The 22,437-nt window shown below is 36.9% G+C and overlaps 1 protein-coding gene across 1 annotated transcript in view; it reads right to left on the minus strand.

The window, feature by feature from the left end:
- Nucleotides 1-22,437, minus strand: part of LOC128892326 (neurotrimin-like) — a 276,285-nt gene that overhangs the window by 85,003 nt on the left and 168,845 nt on the right. Inside the window, exon 3 of the mRNA XM_054152691.1 lies at nt 21,712-21,809. Within this exon, the coding sequence (XP_054008666.1) occupies nt 21,712-21,809 (98 nt within the window). The remainder of the gene's footprint in view (nt 1-21,711; nt 21,810-22,437) is intronic.

Raw genomic sequence — 22,437 nt, forward strand, 5'->3', positions numbered from 1 at the left:
ACAATATCACTACACGTAGCCTTTAAAATAATTATTCAATTTGCGGCGTCCAAATGTCACAAACACAAATTGACAGATTATACAGGTTAGAAATGACAAATGTCACAAATACAAACTGACAGGTTATACAAGTTAGAAATGAACGAGCGGCGTGAGGGGCAGTCATATTACAATTTCGGCCGACGAGCCCTGCCGACTGATTCCGAGAGTCGACGAATCGACGAATGGCCTTAGCTCCTATTGGGTAAGTGTGACGAAAAATCGACTGGTAAAGTATAAGACGGAGCATTTTTGGATGAATCGTGACATGATATTACGATATCGCTGTTGTACATGTACCGATTTGATTGATTTTTGTTTTATTAGAAAGCTTATATGTGATTTACATAAGAAAAATGCGTTTAAATTTAGAAAATATTGCTGACGTGATGAGATATTAATGAAAGAAGTTTCAAGTTAGATTATAATGGATCATCTCTCCTGTAATAGATAGCGGTAGCGCCACGTTATACAGGGTGGCTGTATAATTTTTCATGAACTTGTCGTCGAGACGCTATCGCGTCTCTAGATATGTATATATGTATATATGTAGATATAGTAGTCGCAATGTATATATGTATGCATTCAAATTAAATGTAAACTGTCAAATTTTCTTCTTTGAACGTCTCTTTATATGTAAAAAAAGTTCAATAACAAAAATTAATTCTATCTGGAAATTATATGCATTAGAAAAATACATTAGCTGGACCAGACTCCCCCCTTAAACTAAAGCTTGATTGATATAATATTCCTCAGTAGTTTCTGGTGTTTTGATCGAGTAGGGGGTTCAATACTATCGATTTTCTCGTGGAAATGTCAAATGTGGACGATTCTTTCTAGAAATATCAAATGCATATTGATTCCGCTCAATACCCACGTTTCATATTGTTTGATGCGGGCTATTCTACGGCAAATAGATCAAGTCAGATTCAAGGTTAGGTATCCCGTTCAAATTGAGAACTATTACCGTCTATGCTAGAATGCGGAAAGTTTCATTCATCGTTTTGCTGTTTTTGAAACTTTTAAAAAATACAAAACTTCGTAAAAATCATGGAAATTACGACGACCCTCGATTCCCTTCATATTCAGCTATGTAAACTTGGCACCCGACTTTTCACAAATTAATTTTTTTTTATAGAAAACGATAATATTTCGTTTGTACCTGATTGTACCTCCAATAGTTTCGTTTGTACCTCGACCAAATAATAATTAAAAAGAATTAAAAAAAATGGTCAAGACCCGATATCGAGATTTTTGAAATCGGTTTTTCTCGATTCTTTAGAATCGTTTGTACCCGTTTCTACCGCTTTTCGTTTCGTTTGTACCTCAATAGTTTAAATTTTACAAGCAATTGTTGTTCTGCGTAAGAGTGAAGTTCGTTAATTTTCAAGATATTTAAAATCTGTTTTTTCCCGATTCTTGAGAATCGTTTGTACCCGCCGGAAACGTCTTTCTTTTCGTTTGTACCTCAATAGTTGAAAATTAACGAACTCTACTCTTACACGGATCAACAATTGCTATAAAATTTAAACTATTGAGGTACAAACGAAACGAAAAGCGGTAGAAACGGGTACAAACGATTCTAAAGAATCGGGAAAAACCGATTTCAAAAATCTCGATATCAGGTGCTGACCATTTTTTTAATTTTTTTTAATTATTAATTGGTCGAGGTACAAACGAAACTATTGGAAGTACAATCAGGTACAAACGAAATGTTATCGTTTTCTATAAGAAAAAATTAATTTTTGAAAAGTTGGGTGGCAAGTTCACATAGCTTTCATATTCTATAACAAATTCTTCAACAGTCAACGGTGTGACATCGTTGTCGAGTTGATAATTTCCGACCGTTGATGTTTAACAGACGATAGTATAAAGATCAGAAAGGACAGTTCGACCAGAGGATATAACCTCAACGCACAATGTCTACGTAAGATAGAACGTCTCTGCAACAAGACCTTCGGGTATCGTTATTTCTATCGATTTTCCGTTTCGGAATATCTCAAGCAGAAGCATAGTACCTGGATGTTATAAAAATAATGGCAGCCCTCACTACCCAGTCTTTTACTTTGATCTAGTCAAAAAGTGTTTTTTAAATTACATACATTTTTATAAAATAAGCAATCGAACAAAACAATCCACTACGATTAAAACCAAAGATAGTCGATTGTGTCTTTCTTGAAAAACAATAATTCGATAACTGTTTACGTTGAACTATAGTAAGTGTGCCAGAGCATACCTGTTCAAGTTGAATTACAGTAAGTATGTCAAATAATTTAAAGTATCGTTAAATATAAATGTGGCAAAATAAAATATTGATTTGTTGTAGTTCAATACATAAACTGTGTCGATTAAGATAGAAGGACAAAAACAATATTTTGTTAAGCAAGAAGACTTGAGAAACCTAAACTTAAAAGTACAAGAAAAGTTCCTATTAAGAAAAAAAAATGAGTAGGATAAGCTACATACAGTATTATATACATACTTTAAAAAAAAAAAGGAGAGCTTAATATGAAGACTGAGGATTATTCGTGTTGTGTTCGTACTAAGGAATAAACTCAATATTGTATTATATATTTTATTCTTTATTACAATTCTAATTGCCAACAAACTGGGACGCCGTATTCTGTCGAACTGTCTTTTGTTCGTGCCAACACTCCACGCTTACACACCACCAAAAGATGGCGTGAATACACCACAATTAGGTTGCAAGGAAAATGTATATATCTCTTTACAAGGTTCTACACTAACAATCAAAACTTAGCGGACAAACTTTTAAACGGTTCAAAAACATGGAAGTTTTCAACCGATTGGAATTAAACTCCGCGAGGAGTAGTTTTGTAGAGTCCTCTGGGCGCGTGTAAAGGTACATAGGCGAGGATTGATGCAAAAGGGTTAATTCATCCCCTTAAAGAGGGGCGCGTCGAAAAATATGACTTCTAAAGGTGCCAGAGATGACGGAAGGGGTTGAAAAAATTAAAGAAACACTCAGGGCGACTCTGTTTGATGGTCTCTACAAAATGCACCCCTTGAAATCGCTCTCGCATAAACCCATCCCTCACAACCCCCCACCCCTCTAAAATCCACAATTTTTGGACGATGCTCTCGATTTTAGACTCAATGCATTCTCCGGGCTCCCCTGATTCAGAAAATGCCATCGCCCATACCGTGCTCCCCATAGGCGCCCTTTGGAGGGGGGGGAGGTGTAGAACAGCTTGCAAATTTTAAACCCCCTTCGTAAAAAAACACTTCCACCCATCGGAGGGCGATGAAATTCAATATGTTCGTTCTCGATACATTAAGGATGAATGTCGAAAAGGTCCCGTTTTGAAAACTGCCCCCGGACCAGAAGGGAGCGGGGGGGGGGGGGGGGCAGACGTAGGGGTGGTCTACCCCCAAGTGTAAGAGTTGGAACGTTGTTTCGTTTCATGGATCTCATGTCCAACAGTCCAGGACATCGGGCTGACACAGTTTTGATGTCTTTTTCCCGCGTGAAAGGCAATAAAATACGAAAATGTCGATTTTTTTAAAAAACTTGCTTTCAACTTCAGGCCCATCTGCAGGGTGAATGAGCAACCCCACGACAACGCCATTTGTGGATTCGGACTCGCGAATGCTTCATTAACAGATCCCCGAAGATTCAGATTTTTTCAATCACGCTTCCGTTGTAAAATCGGAGCAGATTTGAAAGAGTAGTAAGTGAGCCGGCAATCAGAAGCGAAGCGAGGGCCTGCACCCGTACGTGGTCAGCCCACGTTAAATTAAGGTCCGGTCTGGTCTGCGGGTTTTTTCAACAGTTCGCCGGACGCACAGTGGTCCGGGTGACCAAAACCCTGGCCAAAATTAGAAGGAGTTTTCGGATCTTCGTGAAATTTAGTATTTAGGAATTATTTGGGCTGCAAATTACGAATCTACACTAGCCGTAAAAAAAAACGGGACACTATTTAAAAATGTTATAACTCCGAGAGTTTTCAACCGATCTTCGGGAAACTTCGTGAGGTTTAGTTTTGAAGTGTTCTCTGAGTGTGTGCAAAGTTGCATTGACGAGGGTTGATGAGAAAGGGTTAACTCCCCCCCCCCCAAAAGGGTAATGCAGAAAAACGGCACTTCAGAAGGGTCCAGGTGCGAGGGAAGGGGGTGAAAAAATTAAAAAAACCTTTGAGGCGACTCTGTTTGATGCCCCCTACAAAATGCACCCCTTGAAATCGTTCTCCGACAAACCCACCCCTCACACACCCCCACCCCCCTTAAAATCCACAATTTTTGGACGACAGTCCCGATTTTGGACTCGATGCATTCTCTGGACTCCCCTACTCCAGGAAATGCCATCACTCATGCCGTGCACCCCATAGTTACTCTTCGAAGGGGTGGAACAGCTCGCGACTTTTTAACCCTTTTCCCCTTTAACCCCTGATTTTTTTCAACCCCCTTCGTAAGGGAGGACTTCCAGATATCAAACAGCGATGAAATTCACCATGTTTGTTCTCGATACGTTAAGAATGAAAGCCCAACAGATCCCGTTTCGAAAACTGCCCCCTGAGCTGAACAGGGGTGGTCCAAAGTTTGGGGTGGTTTACCCGAAGTGTAAAGCTTGAAACGATGTTTCGTTGCGTGGAACACACGTGGTACAGTCCAAGGCATTGGAGTGACAGTTCTCGGATTCGGACGCGCAATTGCTTTATTAACAGGTCCCCAAAAATTTAGATTTTTTTATCACGCTTTCATTGCAAAATAAGGCGAATTTGAGAACGCTGTAAATGTGGTCGGCACTCAGAAGCGGAGCCGTACGTTACCAAGGAGCTGCATCAGTACATGGTCAGACCAGACCGGACCTAAATTTAACGTGGACTGACCAGGTACGGGTGCAGGCCCTTACTCCACTTCTGCATGCCGGCTCCGTCCGGCCCACTTGCTACCCTTTCAAATCTGCTCCGATTTTACCACGAAAGCGTGATTCAAAAAATCTGATTTTCTGAGGACCCGCTAAGAGAGCATTTGCGCGTCCGAATCCGCGAACGGCATTGACGTGGGGTTACCCGTTCACCCCACAAAAGGGTCTGAAGACGGGAGGTGGATTTTCAAAAAAAACGACATTTTCGTATTTTAATGCTATTCACGAGGGGAAAAGACATCAAAACTGTGTCACTCCAATGCTTTGAACTGTACCACGTGTGTTCCACGCAACGAAACATCGTTTCAAGGTTTACATTTCGGGTGAACCACCCCTAATTTTGGACCACTCCTGCTCAGCACAGGGGGCAGTTTTCGAAACGGGATCTATTGGGATTTCATTCTTAACGTATCGAGAACAAACATGGTGAATTTTATCACTGTTTGATGTCTGGAAGTCCTCCTTTACGAAGGGGGTTGAAAAGTCGCGAGCTGTTCCACCCCCTCGAAGGGTGGCTATGGGGTGCACGGCATGAGTGATAGCATTTCCTGGATCAGGGGAGTCCAGAGAATGCATCGAGTCCAAAATCGGGACTGTCGTCCAAAAATTGTGGATTTTAGAGGGGGGGGGGGGGGGGGGGGGGGTTTATCCGAGAGCGATTTCAAGGGGTGCATTTTGTAGGGGGCATCAAACAGAGTCACCTCAAAGGTTTTTTCTGAAGTGCCGTTTTTCTGCATTACCCCTTTACGGGGTGGGGTGGAGTGAATTAACCCTTTCTCATCAACTCTCGTCAATGCAACTTTGCACACACCCAGAGGACACTTCAAAACTAAACCTCACGAAGTTTCTCGAAGATCGGTTGAAAACTCTCAGAGTTATGACGTTTTAAAATAGTGTCCCGTTTTTTTTGACGGCTGGTGTAGTATAAAAATTGCAAAATTCAAAATGGCAGAACAAATATAGTCGACATGCATATTAAAAATATTAAATTAGTATGAATTTTTTATGAAATAGGATTTCTAGGTTTACAGGGCAACATAGTTAGAATACATTGGCAGAAATAACAATAATAAATTAATGTTAAATTAAAATTTAGGATAATAAGGTTTGTTTTAATGCCGCGTAAACAGTCTTCTTTTCCTTATAAGCATGGACTTTAAATTTAAATAACTTAAAATGGCGCAAATTTGCGCAAGTTTTCTCAATTGGATATCATACGTGACATGTTACTTCATATCAAGAAACTTGGCAGAGCGTGTCACTCGGTGACTATCATCTTTGTTTTCGATTCATCGAAAGATAACTAAAATTTATACCATATTGAGAAGGGAATTACAATAGTGAATCCAAAGATATTTTACTTTGTTCTTGTGGAAAGTTTATGTTTTAATATCTACTTTTATGATAAAGTGATTTACATATTAATCTATTTAGGATAAACTTTCAGTGACACAATAAACATGCGCCACTTTTCACGATATTAAGGAGCATAAAATTTTGTCAACTTTGAACCTCTATATATCAGTATCCGATTACTATATTTTAAATTTTCAAACGGTATTTAATGCACTTCTATGTACAAAACACACGCACAATATTGAAAAAACTGTTCAAAACTTCAAAAATTGCATTTTGGCCAGGTTTTCGGCCATCTGGACCACTGTGCGACGCCTGCAATCGCACGTGTATAGATAAAGTATACTTAACGGTACTGAAGTGACTTTTATTTACGCGCCCTGCCAGTATACGTGCTAATATGATTACTAAGCGGCTAGTTATCCTTACTATTAAGCGTCGAGTATAAATTCGTTTGCGACTGTTCGTTACGAGAGTTGTATCGCTTCCACAGTATCAATTTATAGAGAATTATAATCCTCGTAATGCTGATCTATGAGTAATAAACAGTAGTCGTAAACCCAACACGCATGATTTAATCCAAGTAGAGAATTAGTGATCGATATAAACTGCATAATTATTAATAAATCGGTGGCGTACCTTAAAGCTGAGGGACAGCGATGGGTTTCGGTACGTTGTTACAATTACGGTGTTGTTGAATCGATATTTGCTGTAGGCCGAAGTGCAAATAGGGCAATAATCCCGGACGCAATATATAATTATACCTTACGTGGCACGTTATTACAGATATAGGCTTGCACGCGACTCTTGCGCTCACGTCGGCGCAACCAGGCCATTCTCTCCAGAGGCTGTTATCTTCTCCTCTCCGTGCATGTGCTCGGCTACCGAGTAATGCGAACCTCATATGTAAATTCCATTCTGATTAACATCCACGTGAACCAACACAGAAAGCCCTTACATCACTGTCGGTATCCTTCTTCGACCCTGCTTGCCCCTAAACCCTCTTAACTACCGCATCATGTGAATGACCCTTCCATGTATAAGCTCGTTGCTATCGTGTTCGCCAATATTAACTTCGTTGACTTGATGGTATTCGCATTTGCGTCGCGACACAAGAAACTTTTCCAATGAATTCCGACAGAATTCATTGCATCCGAGGTTCTACGAAACTATAATCGAAAACTGCTACTTTTCCTTTTCACTCTATCTTATCTTATTGTGGTTAAGTCAATCTCGACTGGTATTCAAATTTTACAAATAAACTTTGCGTATGCCTAACTCTTATACATATTTTTAAATGGAATGTTTTCATCTTTTTGTCCGAATAGTAGCACTTCTCGTTTATCTAGACGATTATTCGAACGACAGCGTTCCAGTTTCTTTGAGAAGTAATACAGTGGGTGTAGAATGCATTCGTACATCCATCAATTTCCCAAAAAACTTTTGTGTGAAATTGTAGTTTATTAACTCCTTTTTTTATAATTGATGACATTCTACATATTCTCGGAAATCTCTAGAATATAGTTCAAACAACAATTACTAGTTTATATAATTTGCGAAATTAACAAGAAAATACGAAAACTTGGTAGAAATATAGAAGCAATAAGTATTCGCACGGTTCTTATGACGAAAAATTTACAGTAGAATTTGTAACATAAGCACATCAGTTTATTGCTTCGTGGGAATTAAAAAACATTAAATTTGCAGTAAAAAAGACTTAAATAATGCACTAATAAAGGAATGATAAATGATCCTACCCCGAATAACATCAACATTTATGATAGTTAATTTAATACCTAGAAGAGTTACAGTAATTATAAAATCAAAAGGAAATCCCACGAAGTATTAATTATTTATAAATTAATGTAAATTTCGTTTTTTTTAAACGAAGTTTCAAAAATTTAACACTTGTACGAATACTTATTGCTTATTGCTTATGTATTTCTATCGATTTATTGTTTTTTCTTGTTGATTTCTCACTTATACATAATAACTAATCTTTTCGTACTGTATCTATTCTAGAGATTTCCAAGAATATGTAGAATATCATTGTTTATAAAAAAAGAGTTAATAAATTACAATTTCACATAGTTTTTTTGGAAATTGATCGGTGTACGAATATTTTCTACACCCACTGTATTTAATATTACGTAGGTAGAATCACATGGTGTGGGAAGATGAAACAAATTTCGACACTTTTTATGATTAATATATTTAATAATTGATTAGAATATTAAGACATCATTAATGCCACGCATATGCTTTTTTAACTTGATTCACTCTAAACCTTTTTTCTTCACACGCATACCAACCTAACTCATTCTCCACGCATACCAAAACCAACTCTCACACATGGTACTATCTCTATTATGTGAAAATCCTTTCATGATTACATTTGAATAAGGTTAATAAAGCGGAAAATGTCGGCATTAGGAAGCTACTGGTAATCTAATTTCTGACGGATATTTGATGTCTCACATCCTTCTAACACGAATAGAGCATAATATACACGTTTGCCGACGACTTCACAACAAACCTGACTTACCCAATATTGCCATACGAGATATTACTGATCCTTCCAGGATTAAAGTTCTATTAGAAGTACACACTTTAATATGAAGGAAATAATTAATTATATCCATACGGTATTCAATGAAATTGTATATTTGTTGAAATAGATTCATTTTGATTACAAGTTACAATTTGCTGGATAAGACGGTCGTCGCGTGGATTTTGGAATCTTGTTTTCAATAATAACGTAATGCTAAAGAACAACCAATCCACTTATATACATACCGTGACTCACGCGCCTTTTCGTCAATCCGTCTAAAACAGATTATTTTACTCGGCGCCTCATACTTTTTATTTCATAGTTCAACACCCGTGTGAATCACGGAAAAAATCCACGGAGCGGGACTTGAACCCGCAACCCAGTAGTCTAAGAGCTGGCTACAAAAATCACGAATGATAAGGTGCAGTGAAAATTTGTATCTAAAAACACTCTTTACTAGATGATAAAGCACATAGCGCTGCAGTCAGAAGGCGTTTCCGGGGCTGGAAGCGTGGGCGGGCGGTCAAACATGTTAATTTTTAATCAAAATGAAATCTTTGATTGCAGTCCTGAAATTTTGTGTAGTTATAGTTTTTAACTGTAGAAATCGCGTAAAGCTATTGCCAGAAGTCTAGGTCGGGGCTTAAACGTTGCCAGAAGTCGCTAAATTTCAGGACCCACTCAAAGATTTCATTTTGATTAAAAATTAACATGTTTGACCGCCCGCCTACGCTTCCAGCCCCGGGAGCGCCTTCTGGCTGTAGCGCTATGGGCTTTGTCATCTAGTAAGGAGTGTTTTTAGATACAAATTTTCACTGCACCTTATCATTCGTGATTTTCATAGCCAGCTCTCCGTCTACAGGGACTATTTCATATTTATACTCGCAACGCACTCGCAAAATGAATGAGTTAAGTGATTCGTGAATCCTTTCTCTCCTTTCTACGATATAACAGTAAGAGGAGAAGAAATTCAATTTTTTAAAGATATTTCTAAATTGATAAAATCAGGAACTTACAATTGTTCTGTACCTAATACAGCCGAATACTTTTATTTAGATTAAACACTCGCCGACGAAGGACATTAAAAGAATATAAACGGATGGAGCACTTTTTGAGGACTTATGTTGGACATAGTAATTATGAAGAATCTGAATGAACCTAAACAGTATATTCTGCCGTCTCCGAGAAATCTTTTGGGAATGTAGCTCATATTTTTCCAAATGAATTTCGCTTGTCAGGGAAGAAATACGTTTCCTATTTCAAGCGGTTCGTGAACGAGGTTACCTTAGCTGAGCCGAGTGGAGAATGGTATGGTGAGAAAATGTGCGAACGAATGGAAGACCGAAGAGAGAACGCGTTCACCGCGGACAGTAAAGTTTCGGCGTGTGCTGTTCTTTAAAGCGTCGCAAATCTACTGCAGATTATCTCGCATATTCACACCGCTGCTGAATCCCTGTCGGAAATGAACTTATTCTATTAAAACCGTCACACGAAATTCGAGACAACGTGACAGATGTCGCGGAATGTATTGAAACTACCATATCTTTCTCAGATTGAATAAAAATTTATGGTCGGGCGATCAAAATTTATCGCGATACCGTTCTATAAAATTGAAATATGTTCGAATTTCAATTCTTTCGTTCAATATATATACACGTATATCAAATACTCCTCGTTGAACTTCTATTACCAGATTACCGATTCAAAAGTTAATATATGATCGTTACGGATTTTTTGAAAAATTTACTTGTTTTAAGAAAGAACCGCATACAGAAAAATACGATAGTTTTTAAAGATTTTTTTTCGAGAAATAATAGAAAAAAGTCCATACGGACAACGATAAAGTCAATAATTCCTGTTTTATACAATTGCCTGTTTTACGATTTTCTGAAACATAACAAGGATAAATAATTTCTGTCATCTAGTATTTGTTCCACCTTTCTAACACAGAAAATCATCAAAGAAATTATGTTTAACACAAGAAGAATCGAGCGAGCTGATTAAATTTGTGATCCGAATATCGATCGTTTCACTGGTAAGAGTTGATTCTATTTAATACTTTTCAGCTCGTGTAGCATCATCTGAAGAACAAAAGGCTATAGTTCTCGCATGAGCGATTAGCGAACGTTGTGCTCGAAAAAGTGGAGCGTAAGCAAATTTCGTGAATTCGCGATCGAGTAATCACGAATTGCTGCTGCGGAAAGTCGTTTGTGCGAAACAAATTAGCAGTATCGCAAAATTTTTGCTAGAAGAATTAATGTACTGTTCTGTATTCGTATTCGCAGAGAATTAAGGGAATTATTATAATAACAAATATGTTTATTACGTTTTAATCTGTTGCGATTCTCGAAGAAGGAATCTGTTCAAATAGGAAGGAAATTAACGGTATTATTCCCGAAATATTTGATTACCCGTGTTCTGCTTTTAATTCATTAAAATTAACTGAACTTAATCGTAGAGTTACATGTATGTACATTAGAAAAATAACGAATCGTTTAAATGTTAAAAATTACACTATATATCCTAGAAATATAAAGTGCAATTTTGAATTTAGTTTCTTCTTCTGCCTGTCGGATTATTTAATTAAAAGAAGTAATTATTGTTTATTAAAACATTTGTTTATTTACCTTTCGCTTATATTGAAATAAATATCGTTTCTATCGAAAAATTCAGGATGGGAGAAATAAGAATTGTCTCGGGAAGCAGTGAAATAAATATTCTTTATTAGCGATCAATCAAACGAGTGTAAATGACTGACTCATCACAAACTATGTGTACGTGACACCCGACTTTTCAAAAATTAATTTTTTTTATAGAAAATGATAGTATTTCGTTTGTACTTGATTGTACCAATAATAGTTTCGTTTGTACCTTCATCAATTAATAAATAAAAAAAATTGACAAAACAGCTAGCACCCTACATTGAAAGTTTTGACATCTGTTTTTTCCCCTGTTCTTCAGAATCGTTTGTACCCATTTGTACCGCTTTTCATTTTGTTTGTACCTCAATAGTTTAAATTATACAGCAATTGTTTATACGCATAAGAGAGAAGTTCGTCAAGTTTCAAGATTTTCAAAATTCAACACGACACGACTTTTATTTAGTTTGAATCAAAACGATCTGCGGTTCAATAGCTAGTACCAAATAACAAGCAATATTTCATTCTAATATAAATTATGTATATAATATGTGGGAAGTGAGATAAAAGAGTTATTCCGTGCCAAATTTTGTTCTAAATAAAATATGTTGTAGCCCATGCTAATTGGTGCGGCGGAGGGGGTTGTTGAAGTCATCATTTCCCCAGTTTAGAATTCGTTTAGAATTTAAAGATCTTCAAACTTTGCAATTTTTGCCCATTTTGACGAAAACACTAAGCACTATGTTTTTTTGTTTTATTCAGAAAAGATTAGGTTATTACAAAATAATTTTTTCGAATTCGATAATTCACTTTATAATGTTGAAAGATGTAGAAAAGTGCTTTTTTGCGATTCTTTCCATGAGGGGTCCCAGTGATTTAAATGTTGAAAAAAATATGGCCTTATTCCTTGAAGTTTCCACTTCAAAATGAATACTTCGGAAGGACGAAGAATTGATAATTGACGCCCCCCCCCCCCTTTCACTCCTAGTGCGTATCAACAATTGCCTGTAAAATTTAAACTATTGAGGTACAAACGATTCTAAATCACCGTGAAAAAACACATGTTAAAAATCTTGAAAGTTGACGATATCCTAATTTGAGAACACCTTGCATACATGTGTGTGAAGGTGTGTGTAACATCATTGACTTCAAGATTATTTGAGTTTATATAACGTTTTAGTAAAACTTGGTCGCAATCTGAATACAGTTTGAACAATTTTATCGAACACACTTTCATTTCAACGGTGCTTACGTATTCGCTTGAAACACATACGGCTGGTGTAAAATTTAAATGGAAGCTGAAACTAAATAGAAAAAAAGGATCGATACACCAAAGCAGAGAGCGGTATAGTATAATTTCTATTTAAATAAATTCAAATTTATTCAAATGCAATAGTCTGGGATTGTTTCGAGTCGTGCGTTCCAAGTATAATTGGCCGCGAAACGAAGATTAAACAAATTGATATCCGTCTAATTATCGCTTATTTAACGAGTTGTCGCAAGGGAAGGAGCGCCGTGTCGGTGACGAGAAAGAGAAAAACAGGATGACAAGCTGCAACGAGTTAAAATGAGTATAGCTGGTCCTGAACTGAACTTGGCAACAGACACAGACTTAAATGCGTTAGTTTAAACATAGGTATTGCGAAGTCACGGTTCACGCCGAGCGAAGACGCTTCCTGTCACCCTTCCACGTTTCCTCCTCGCTTTATACCTACCTCGAATGTTCTTGCAGTTCAAGAATGTTTTACACAAAGTGGTAAGGTGCCCGCGTTTTGCTTATTTCAATATGTACTACTTCTATGTACAGGTACACTATTGTCGGATGAACATTCCAACTACACTTACACTTGCATGTATTCTGTTAGAAAATATTAAAATGAAGTAACTGGGCGGTAAGAAACGAAGTAACATAACCCTGCGTCCTAAATGACTGTCGCACGGGCAACAAAATCGCTCGTAGTCACGAATATAGAAATATGTATGATTAAAAATAAATTTTTAGAGTTTCAACACATTGAATATTTAATGTTTTGTTATAGTTTGTTACTTTTTATAATCTACAAATTATCAATGTCTCTATGAATTTCTCTTTAAAAACTGTTCAAATAACTAAGCAACTACTTTATATATGAGTGTGATTGTTTATAACTATATTTTCGATTATAGTCCTATTTAAACTTCCCGCTGTAAAAGAGCAACGTAAGATGGCCGACATGACTTCACTCAGCGTTCTGCTGTGTCCTGTACCTATATTCGTACAATTAGGACAAAGCGTAAATTCTTTCAAATTACGAATTAATAAAGGAGTTAATAAAAACAACTTTATAGATATTCTGTTACGTCATATGCTTATCGTTTCCTTAACGTTACAAAAATGTTAAATGTATGCATAATAATTCATATACAGGGTGGTTCACCTAAGTAAGGCCACCTAAATATCTCCTCTAATTGTGGGGGTACAACAAATATTTTGTATGCTATTTCTTTGCGATTTCTTTTTTCTAGGGTAATTTTTTTCGGAGTTTACAAGGTTATCGGTGTATTTTTCCGTGTAAATGTATAATTTTGTTTATCCCATCGTGTAACTGATGTAAAAATACGTTCAGATATGTACATTACATGCCCTTGAAATGACCTTTGAGATCAAAAATTAAATGGAAACGAAAAATTGTTGTCTGTCGAGACTTTACAGACGAAGACGTCGTTCAGGAATCTGTAAGAGTAAATAAACATGTTCACTATTATGAAATTTGTAATACTTTTTGACGAACCTATTCTTCAAACTGTCATTGTAATAGATGTTCGAAATGGTGCCCCTCCACATCGCTACATTTTTTGAAACGTAGAATAAGAGACTCTCTGGCCTTTTCAAATGTTGTGGGATTAATTGCAGCACAAGGTGTTATTATTCTGTCTCACGTTTTCTGACGTTGTTGGTTGTTCACAATAAACAACTTCTTTTAAATATCCCCATAAGAAATAATCCATAGGTGTAAGATCTGTTGATCGCGGTGGCCACGCTACACGTCCAGTACGTTCAATCCACGAATTTGAAATTTTGTATCTACTATTTGTCTTACAAGACGTGTAGAATGGGCCGGACAACCATCGTGCGCTGATACCACATTCTTCCACGAATGTCTAATGGTACATCATTTAAAAGCATCTGTAAATCATCTTGCAAGAATGTTACATACTTTTGTCCATTTAATGTACCACTTATAAAATAAGGACCAATTATTTGGTTATTCAAGATACTGCACCAGACATTTACAGTCCAAGGCCTCTGCCTATCCACTTGCCTTAACCATCGTGGATTTTCCAATTACCAATAATGCATGTTTCTTAAATTTAATTGACGATGATTGGTGAAAGATGCCTCGTTGGTAAACAACATTCTCTCAAAAAACGATTCATCGTTTTCATATTGCTGTAAACTCCACTGACAAAAATACAGGCGATTTTCAAAATCACGTCCATGAAGATCCTGATGGAGAGACACATGATACGGATAAAATTTTTGTTCATGAAGTATTCGTATTATGCTTGTTTTGGAAATATTAGTTACCCGTTCCAATTGTCGTGTACTAACATGCGGATTTTCGGCAACTTTTTCTATAATAATATTATGGGTTCGCGTACGCTTCTTCATATTGACACTACCACTTTCAAAAAAATGCTTGACCACCTTTCCATATGTACTACGCGATGGAGGGTTGCGTTCAGGAAATTTCGTTCTTTACAATCGAACAGTTTGCCTTAAACACTGATCACTTTTACCATAAATCAGAATCATATCAATTTTCTCTTGCTTTGAATAACTCATCGCGAAGGATAATATCCATAAACTGACGAACTGTTTGAAAATAATCAGATTTCTGCGGCGTCAGAAGTCATTTGTAGTGTAAACGTGTTTATTTACTCTTACAGATTCCCGAACGACGTCTTTGTCTGTAAAGCCTCGACAGACAACAATTTTTCGTTTCCATTTAATTTTTGAACTTAAAGGTCATTTCAAGGTCATGAAATGTACATATCTGAACGTATTTTTACATCAGCTACACGATGGGATAAAAAAAATTATACATTTATACGGAAAAAAACATCGATAACCTTGTAAACTCCGAAAAAAATTACCCTAGAAAAAAGAAATCTTTTCCTATAGAATGGTTTTTTCAAATAATTCAAAAAACATACAAAATATTGTTTGTACCCCCACAATTAGAAGAGATATTTAGGTGACCTTACTTAGGTGGACCACCCTGTATAATTGTTCATATATAATTCATATATAATTGTTAAGAAATTAGAATGAAGCAAAGAACGAGAATAATCATGGATAAAATTCTCATATTCGAATATGTACCCGTTCGCTTGACAGACTTAGAGCGGACTTGGCTTAACTATGTCAGATTAAGCGAGGATATTGCGCAATTACGACTCCTGGCCGACGGAAGCTGTTCCTATCGCGTTTCCAACTTCTCACTCCACCGAATACTAGAATACTGAGAATACTGGTTTAATCAGTCGTAGAATTCATTTCCTGAATGAGATAACTAATAAAGAATAGCTCCAAGATCATTGAGAGCGTAAAAGGTGAGCTCTTTCTCGATACATATGTATTTCTTTTTAGCGTGTAGAGAAATCTAGAGAAACAATGTCGAAAATTATTGTATATATGATTTCAATTAAATTGTTCTTATTACTGTCTTTTATGTTGATAGCACGAGAATCATTTATACGAACGGCTAAATAGGATTTCCGTTGTTTTCGTTTCGTACAAAGTCATAACTAGGAAGCCGTCTACAAGGGAATTTCCTTCGTCATAGACCTCTCCATTTCAACTGTGGAATTTTTTGATTTGCAAATAGAATTTCCAATGATGAAGTTTTAAAATTTCAAATAATAACGTTAAGTTATAAACGGTTTATACGGGGATCAGATGACTATAAAAATCCGACGATCTTTTGCATACTTCTATTATGTAAAGCACCTATGAATATTGTTTGAACCATAAGTAAAGTAAAGACTGGAAAATGAGGATTCTTGGCATACCACTTCGCACACCATTCAAAAAATGTTCTTCTCGGAGAATAATCAGCTCACTCATACCTTCGGAGTCTCTGCAGATGATAAGGACAAAGCAGCAACCTATGCAAAGCATGCCACACTGTGCTCGAGAAATTTTACAAATACCTTTCTAGCGCTCTCGTGCTATTTACAAGAACTCCGTGAAAAATTGCCCCTTCCAGCCGACACATATGTAAATACGTGTTTGATCGCCCACGATCGTTTGCTTCCAAATCTAGTGTACCATATTCTCGAAGCTACTTACCGAGTAGGTAATTCTAAATTCTAAATTTACGATAATGTTCCTGATTTAGGGTGGTCTAAACATATGTAAAACCTACTTTACCACGTTCACGCTGGCCTGTACTACCGATGGCTCACATTAATATCTTTAGGGGCGGACAGTAGAGCAGTGCGTAGAGTAGCCGATTACCACGCTTGAGAGCCTGGGTTCGAATCCCGGGCGGTCCGCCCCGGTTTTTCATGGTTGGGTTATGGCTAACTAAAAAATATAAGGAATGGGAAAAGCCTAAGGGCAAAAAATAAGAATAAGATGGTGCAATAGCAAATAAGGGGAGCGAATAGTCAATAGCTCCCCAAGCTCACACTTTAAACGCAATAAAACAAACAAACATCACACTAATATGCGCCATCTGGCGGCGCGAGCGTGTACTACCGTCTCACGTGTTTATCAAATGGCGTGTACCACCGAGCCGCCCCTAGAGACGCGGTAGCGTCTCGGCGCCAAGTACATGAAAAATTATCCGTCATCGCGTATATACTGGCGTTGGAGCTACCACGTATTTCTTACAGGAGAGATGGTCCATTCCAACCTAACCTGAAACTTCTTTCATGAATATCTCAACACGCCTGCAGTATTTTCTAAATTTAAAGGCATTTTTCTGATGTAAACCGCATATAAGCTTTCGAATAAAACAAAAATCAATCAAATCGGTACACGTACAACTGAGATATCGTAATATCATGTCATGAATCTGCCAGAAACGGTATTTTTCGTATGATTTTCCTGTCGTCAACTCTTAGCCAATAGGAGCTAAGCAAAAGCAGGGCGTCGTTTGTCGACTCCCGGAATCATTCGGTTCGGCATGGCTCGTCGGCCATCGAGCGTCGAGCGGCGTATTTTGAATTTAAGCTTTTTATGTAGAGCTTGTGGAAATGAAGGGGGCCCACAGGATTGGAGATTAACAAATTGCTGCCAGTAAAGCAAAATGTAGATCAATTTCGATTACAAGATAAGTTGTCAAAATCTGAATTGTCAGGAACCTTCATTCATACAGAGTAGATCCATACCACTAAAGTGTTTTTTATTTAGACTTTTTACGTAGAGCTTATAGAAATGGAGTTATTTTCTCATTTCATCATTAACATTATAATTAATAAATTATATGAATATATATATAAAAGATGTGACGCCAATAACTTTACTCTCGCAAGCTTTCAGATAATTTGTCAGTTTAAAACTCTGACAATATAAGTACACTTTCATTATTTTGCGTTTTAAAACAATTCTTATTCATCGACACTTTGACCTTGGCTGGCCACGCCAAGCATTTGACTTCCAGGCTGCGGAAATCTAGCCAAATCATCTGGCAGCTCATTTTGATTTCACATATTTTTCTACTTTCTTGTAGCTTTTTATGGGGATCTTCTATTTTTCAATGATAACTCCTTGAGTCCTCCACTTTTTCATGTACTTGGCGTAATCTTTTTACTTTTTTGAAGTTTTTTTATCGGATCTTCATGACCGGACATACGACTTTTGTTAAACATGCAGTCAACTGCCGAGCAGTGTAAGAACTATGCACGTAGGTATGGAGGAAATAACACTTTACAAGTATCATAATATGCTTATACGACTACTTCTTATACTATCGCTGTCGTGTGATATGTTGTACCATAAATGTACGTTACTGTTTTCTTTCAAGCAATTGTATCGGCGACAGCTGTAAAAATTGTGGGAAAAATAATTACGTCTGTGACCTCTGTACGATTCGCCATTTTCCTTCGCTTGCTGACTTCCCTAACGAGGGGTAATCCTGAAAGTCTAGCCACTCGGAATTCTATTGTGGATCGTTCCAAAGCTTCTACCTCCACGGATAAGAAACGGCTCCATTTACATCAATTGTCTGTCACTTATCACACGTAGTACGTAGTTACGTTACCCGGAGTACATTGGTGTCTTACATCGTTCAACTTATTTGCTTCTTTTACTGCTCCTTCATTAAGTACTTCCTAGTCTAATCTGCCGGTTCATTTTCGTCTAGCTACCACTTAGAAGCCTTGTTCAGCTTGACTATGCCTTTTCGCTTACCACATTCTAATTCCAATTTGCTTACCGTAATGCTATTAATTGCACGTTCGTTTCTGAAGCACTTATCTAGCGTATCCGATTCGCTGTGTATACGATTATTAGTTCGATGTCCTTAGACTCACAATTAGTGAAACTCCAGTGCGTCCAGATAATGTTTTATGATCCATCGCCTTGAAACTAGGTCGATGCAGACCACAAGACTTGTACTCGTCGGCCTCAACATAACCGCACTTTCGAACACGAACGTACAAATTAGTTTACAGGTCCCGCACACCAACAGTGAAAAGGATACCGCCAATAGTCACAGTAACACCATTTCAAGCACTCCAGCAATCAGCATAAAGACATTTCTCGTTGCATATTAGAAGTCAATTCCAACAGTCGTTCAAGTACTCGCATCAAAGGTATTTCCACCTTCGGAATGTAACACGTCTTACCGTTCGAACCTTGGATCACCTCTCCGATCTTACTAATGAAGGTTATAGGTTACATTCCAATATTCCTGTAAACATGGGACTAATGTAACAACGCTGCTCCCGAATTATTGGTACTTTAGTATGTGGTGGAAGCCTGTCCTCACCACTAGCGGGACACCACTATTTCTCGCAAGTGCTCAGTCTGCCTAACATTCGTATACAGGGTGTCCCAGAATTAGTGTAAGAACCGAAAATAGGGGCTAGCTGACAAGAGAAGTTAACAGATCTGGTTCAAACTTTTTTTGGCGATTCTAAACTCTACCAAGGTTTAGCCGTGTCCGAGGGTTTTTGTGAGTAGGCCTCAGGGATGCCAAAATATTTAAAAAGCTAAGAAACGAATATCTTAATTTTGGCAATATTATTATCAGTAAAAATAGTTAACATATTCTAGGAAAATGATTAATAAAGTTATCACCACAAGAACCGCTTTTGGTACTAACACCTTTGATAGTTTGTACGAAAACTACTCCAGGAACCTTTTTTTAAGCAAAAATAATATCATATTCGGATTCAGCACCCTAAAAAAACCTGTAGATCTCAAATTTTGTGATAATTAGATAATATTATTTTTATTCCCTATATCCTGGCGGAAATTGACCAAAAAATAACTTCCTCAATTCTTAACTGATTTACTGAATCAAAATGTCATTAGAAAGCTTTTTTAAAGGCCAATGAAAGTTATTTAATACTAACAAACGCTCAGATGGCCTTATCACCCTCAAAATTCGAATCAAAGATCGCAAACCTCAAAAACACTTACGAATTTTTTTGAGGTCTATACAATATTTTTGCGGTTCACAGATTTTTTTATAGGTACCTATTATGAAGGTGGATATTCGTTCAAAATTTCGTCGAATTCCCATTTCAAGTTCTGAAGTAAAAACATAAATAGTTGCAAAATCTGAAAATTTCAAGTGGTCTTGAGCGCGAAGCTTTGACAATTTTGTAACTTCAAAAGTCCGAAACCTCTCGTTATTCGGTCATAGTTGTACACAATTGTCAATATCAAATACATTTAATTTTTCGTTACAAGTGCATCGCGCGCCATCAATCTATCACACGGTCTTTCCGAGTCACCATTTTAAACCTACCATTCAGCGGGAACACCGTCATGAGACATAATTGTAAGAATTTATACCAGGACCCTTTTATTGATCTTAGTCTGCGAAGTCAAGATTTTATCAGTGATAAAAGGTGCAATTTATCGCATTTATTAAAGTTCGTGTGTATGTTACAATCTATATACACCCCCCCCCCCCCCCGTTCAGAAGTATGTCGACACTTCCTTAATAGAAATAAATATCTAATAAAAGTTGTGAATCTATTAATATCAATTATATCATTTATGTTTCAGTATGTTTATATTGTATTAGCGAATATATTTTATTAATAGTTTTTTTTTTAAATATAACGCTAGTAATGATAAAAACCTAGATAATGTTACAATTTCTTTGACCAAACTTGGATACAATTAATTTCTTCATTTTATCCGAAGGAATATCACCTCATTTATTTTGTAATATTTTGCCATAAATGTTTTTGATACATTGAACATTCTTTCTGAACTGCAAGTTTTTCTACTTTCTGTTTTTGTATACTATTACTTCTTTCGTCTTAATCTTCCATTTCTCCTGGTCCCTATCCGTACCAGATAAGTCCTTCATAGCACACGTCGCGTAGCAAACGGAGAGAAATTATTATCCCGTGACGAACGAAATTTAAATTACTAAAGTATGCAGGGTCACGAGAAGGATGTTTGTTATACCGCAAAATTCATTTTAAACATGTTCAGAGTGTGCAGCATGCCAGCGAATGCATTTTGAACAATCACGTATGCTTCAATCATTTTAATTATTTGAATCATTTTTCGTTTTGTATAAACAATGAAGCCAACAATAGGAAAATATTGATATATAATGTCAGTGCGAGAACATTCGTTTTTTAGTGCTTTCTCTATATTGCCATTTATTAAATCAATCGCAAAATTTTGTTTTATTTGTTAATTTCGAAATATACCATTCTAGAAAGTGACTTTTAGAAATAATTTTTTTGATAACAGTGTTTCTTTTTTACTCTGTGCATGTCAGCTACACCTATCGAAAGCTGATTTGGTAAAACATTATAAAATAAACGTTGTTGGTCAAGACGGACTGTGTAATTTTGCAATACTGGCTATCGAGCACATCGTATATCACTGCCCACAAAATGAATTTCAAAGATATTAATGATTTCGCAAATGCGGACGCACGAAAAGCACTCCGTACGTAACATTGATCAGAATTAAACGAGAAAATTTGAGCAGTAAAAGTAAGTATAAAGTAAAGTGTAAGATTAAGAGATATTGTTAGTAGAGAAATCACCTTATACGAAGAAAGGTTCGCAACGACGCAAGCGAGCACAGCATCTCTGCCAATTGGGACCGTGACGTTTGTTATTGGCCCCATGAAACTCGGTCCATCTGAAACACAAGGGTATCATCTTAAGTGTTCAGTTCATTCTGCTGTAAAAGTTACTCGAACGTAACATACATATAGTGGCAGCCATATACTTACGTCCAGTTAATAAAATTAAATATTATTTCCTGTACACTTATACATTAAACTAGCTGGTTATTGTTACTCGCTCGCTTCGCGAGCTCGCGAGTGGGGTCCTTGTTGCTCGTTCACTTCGCGAGCTCGCGAGTAGGGTTGTTCTTGCTCGCTTAATATAGCTATATGCATATAGCTATTCATGTTTATTTTGTGTGCGACCCTTTACGGGCCACACAAGGAACTTCCCGATTTTCGATTACAGCGCCATCTATCGCGAATAAAAAAAAGTTTGAAACTAGTGTTTTGAAAAGATCTCATAGCCAGCTTTCACGATGCATGATAAAAAATGAGGTGTTCTAATAAAAAAATCATATTGACCTTAACGTGACTTTGGCCGATCCTTTAAAGGTCAAACGGACACGATCGTTCAATAGAATTTTTGAAACCCTAAAACATTTCTCTAAACCATTTTTTTCACAAATGTTCCATTTTGGAAATATTTGACTATTTCCATACTTTTGGAGAACCCTGTATGTATACACATATGTTATACAT

Source organism: Hylaeus anthracinus, unplaced genomic scaffold, assembly GCF_026225885.1.
Source record: "Hylaeus anthracinus isolate JK02 unplaced genomic scaffold, UHH_iyHylAnth1.0_haploid 12002, whole genome shotgun sequence".
Lineage (NCBI taxonomy): Eukaryota > Metazoa > Arthropoda > Insecta > Hymenoptera > Colletidae > Hylaeus > Hylaeus anthracinus.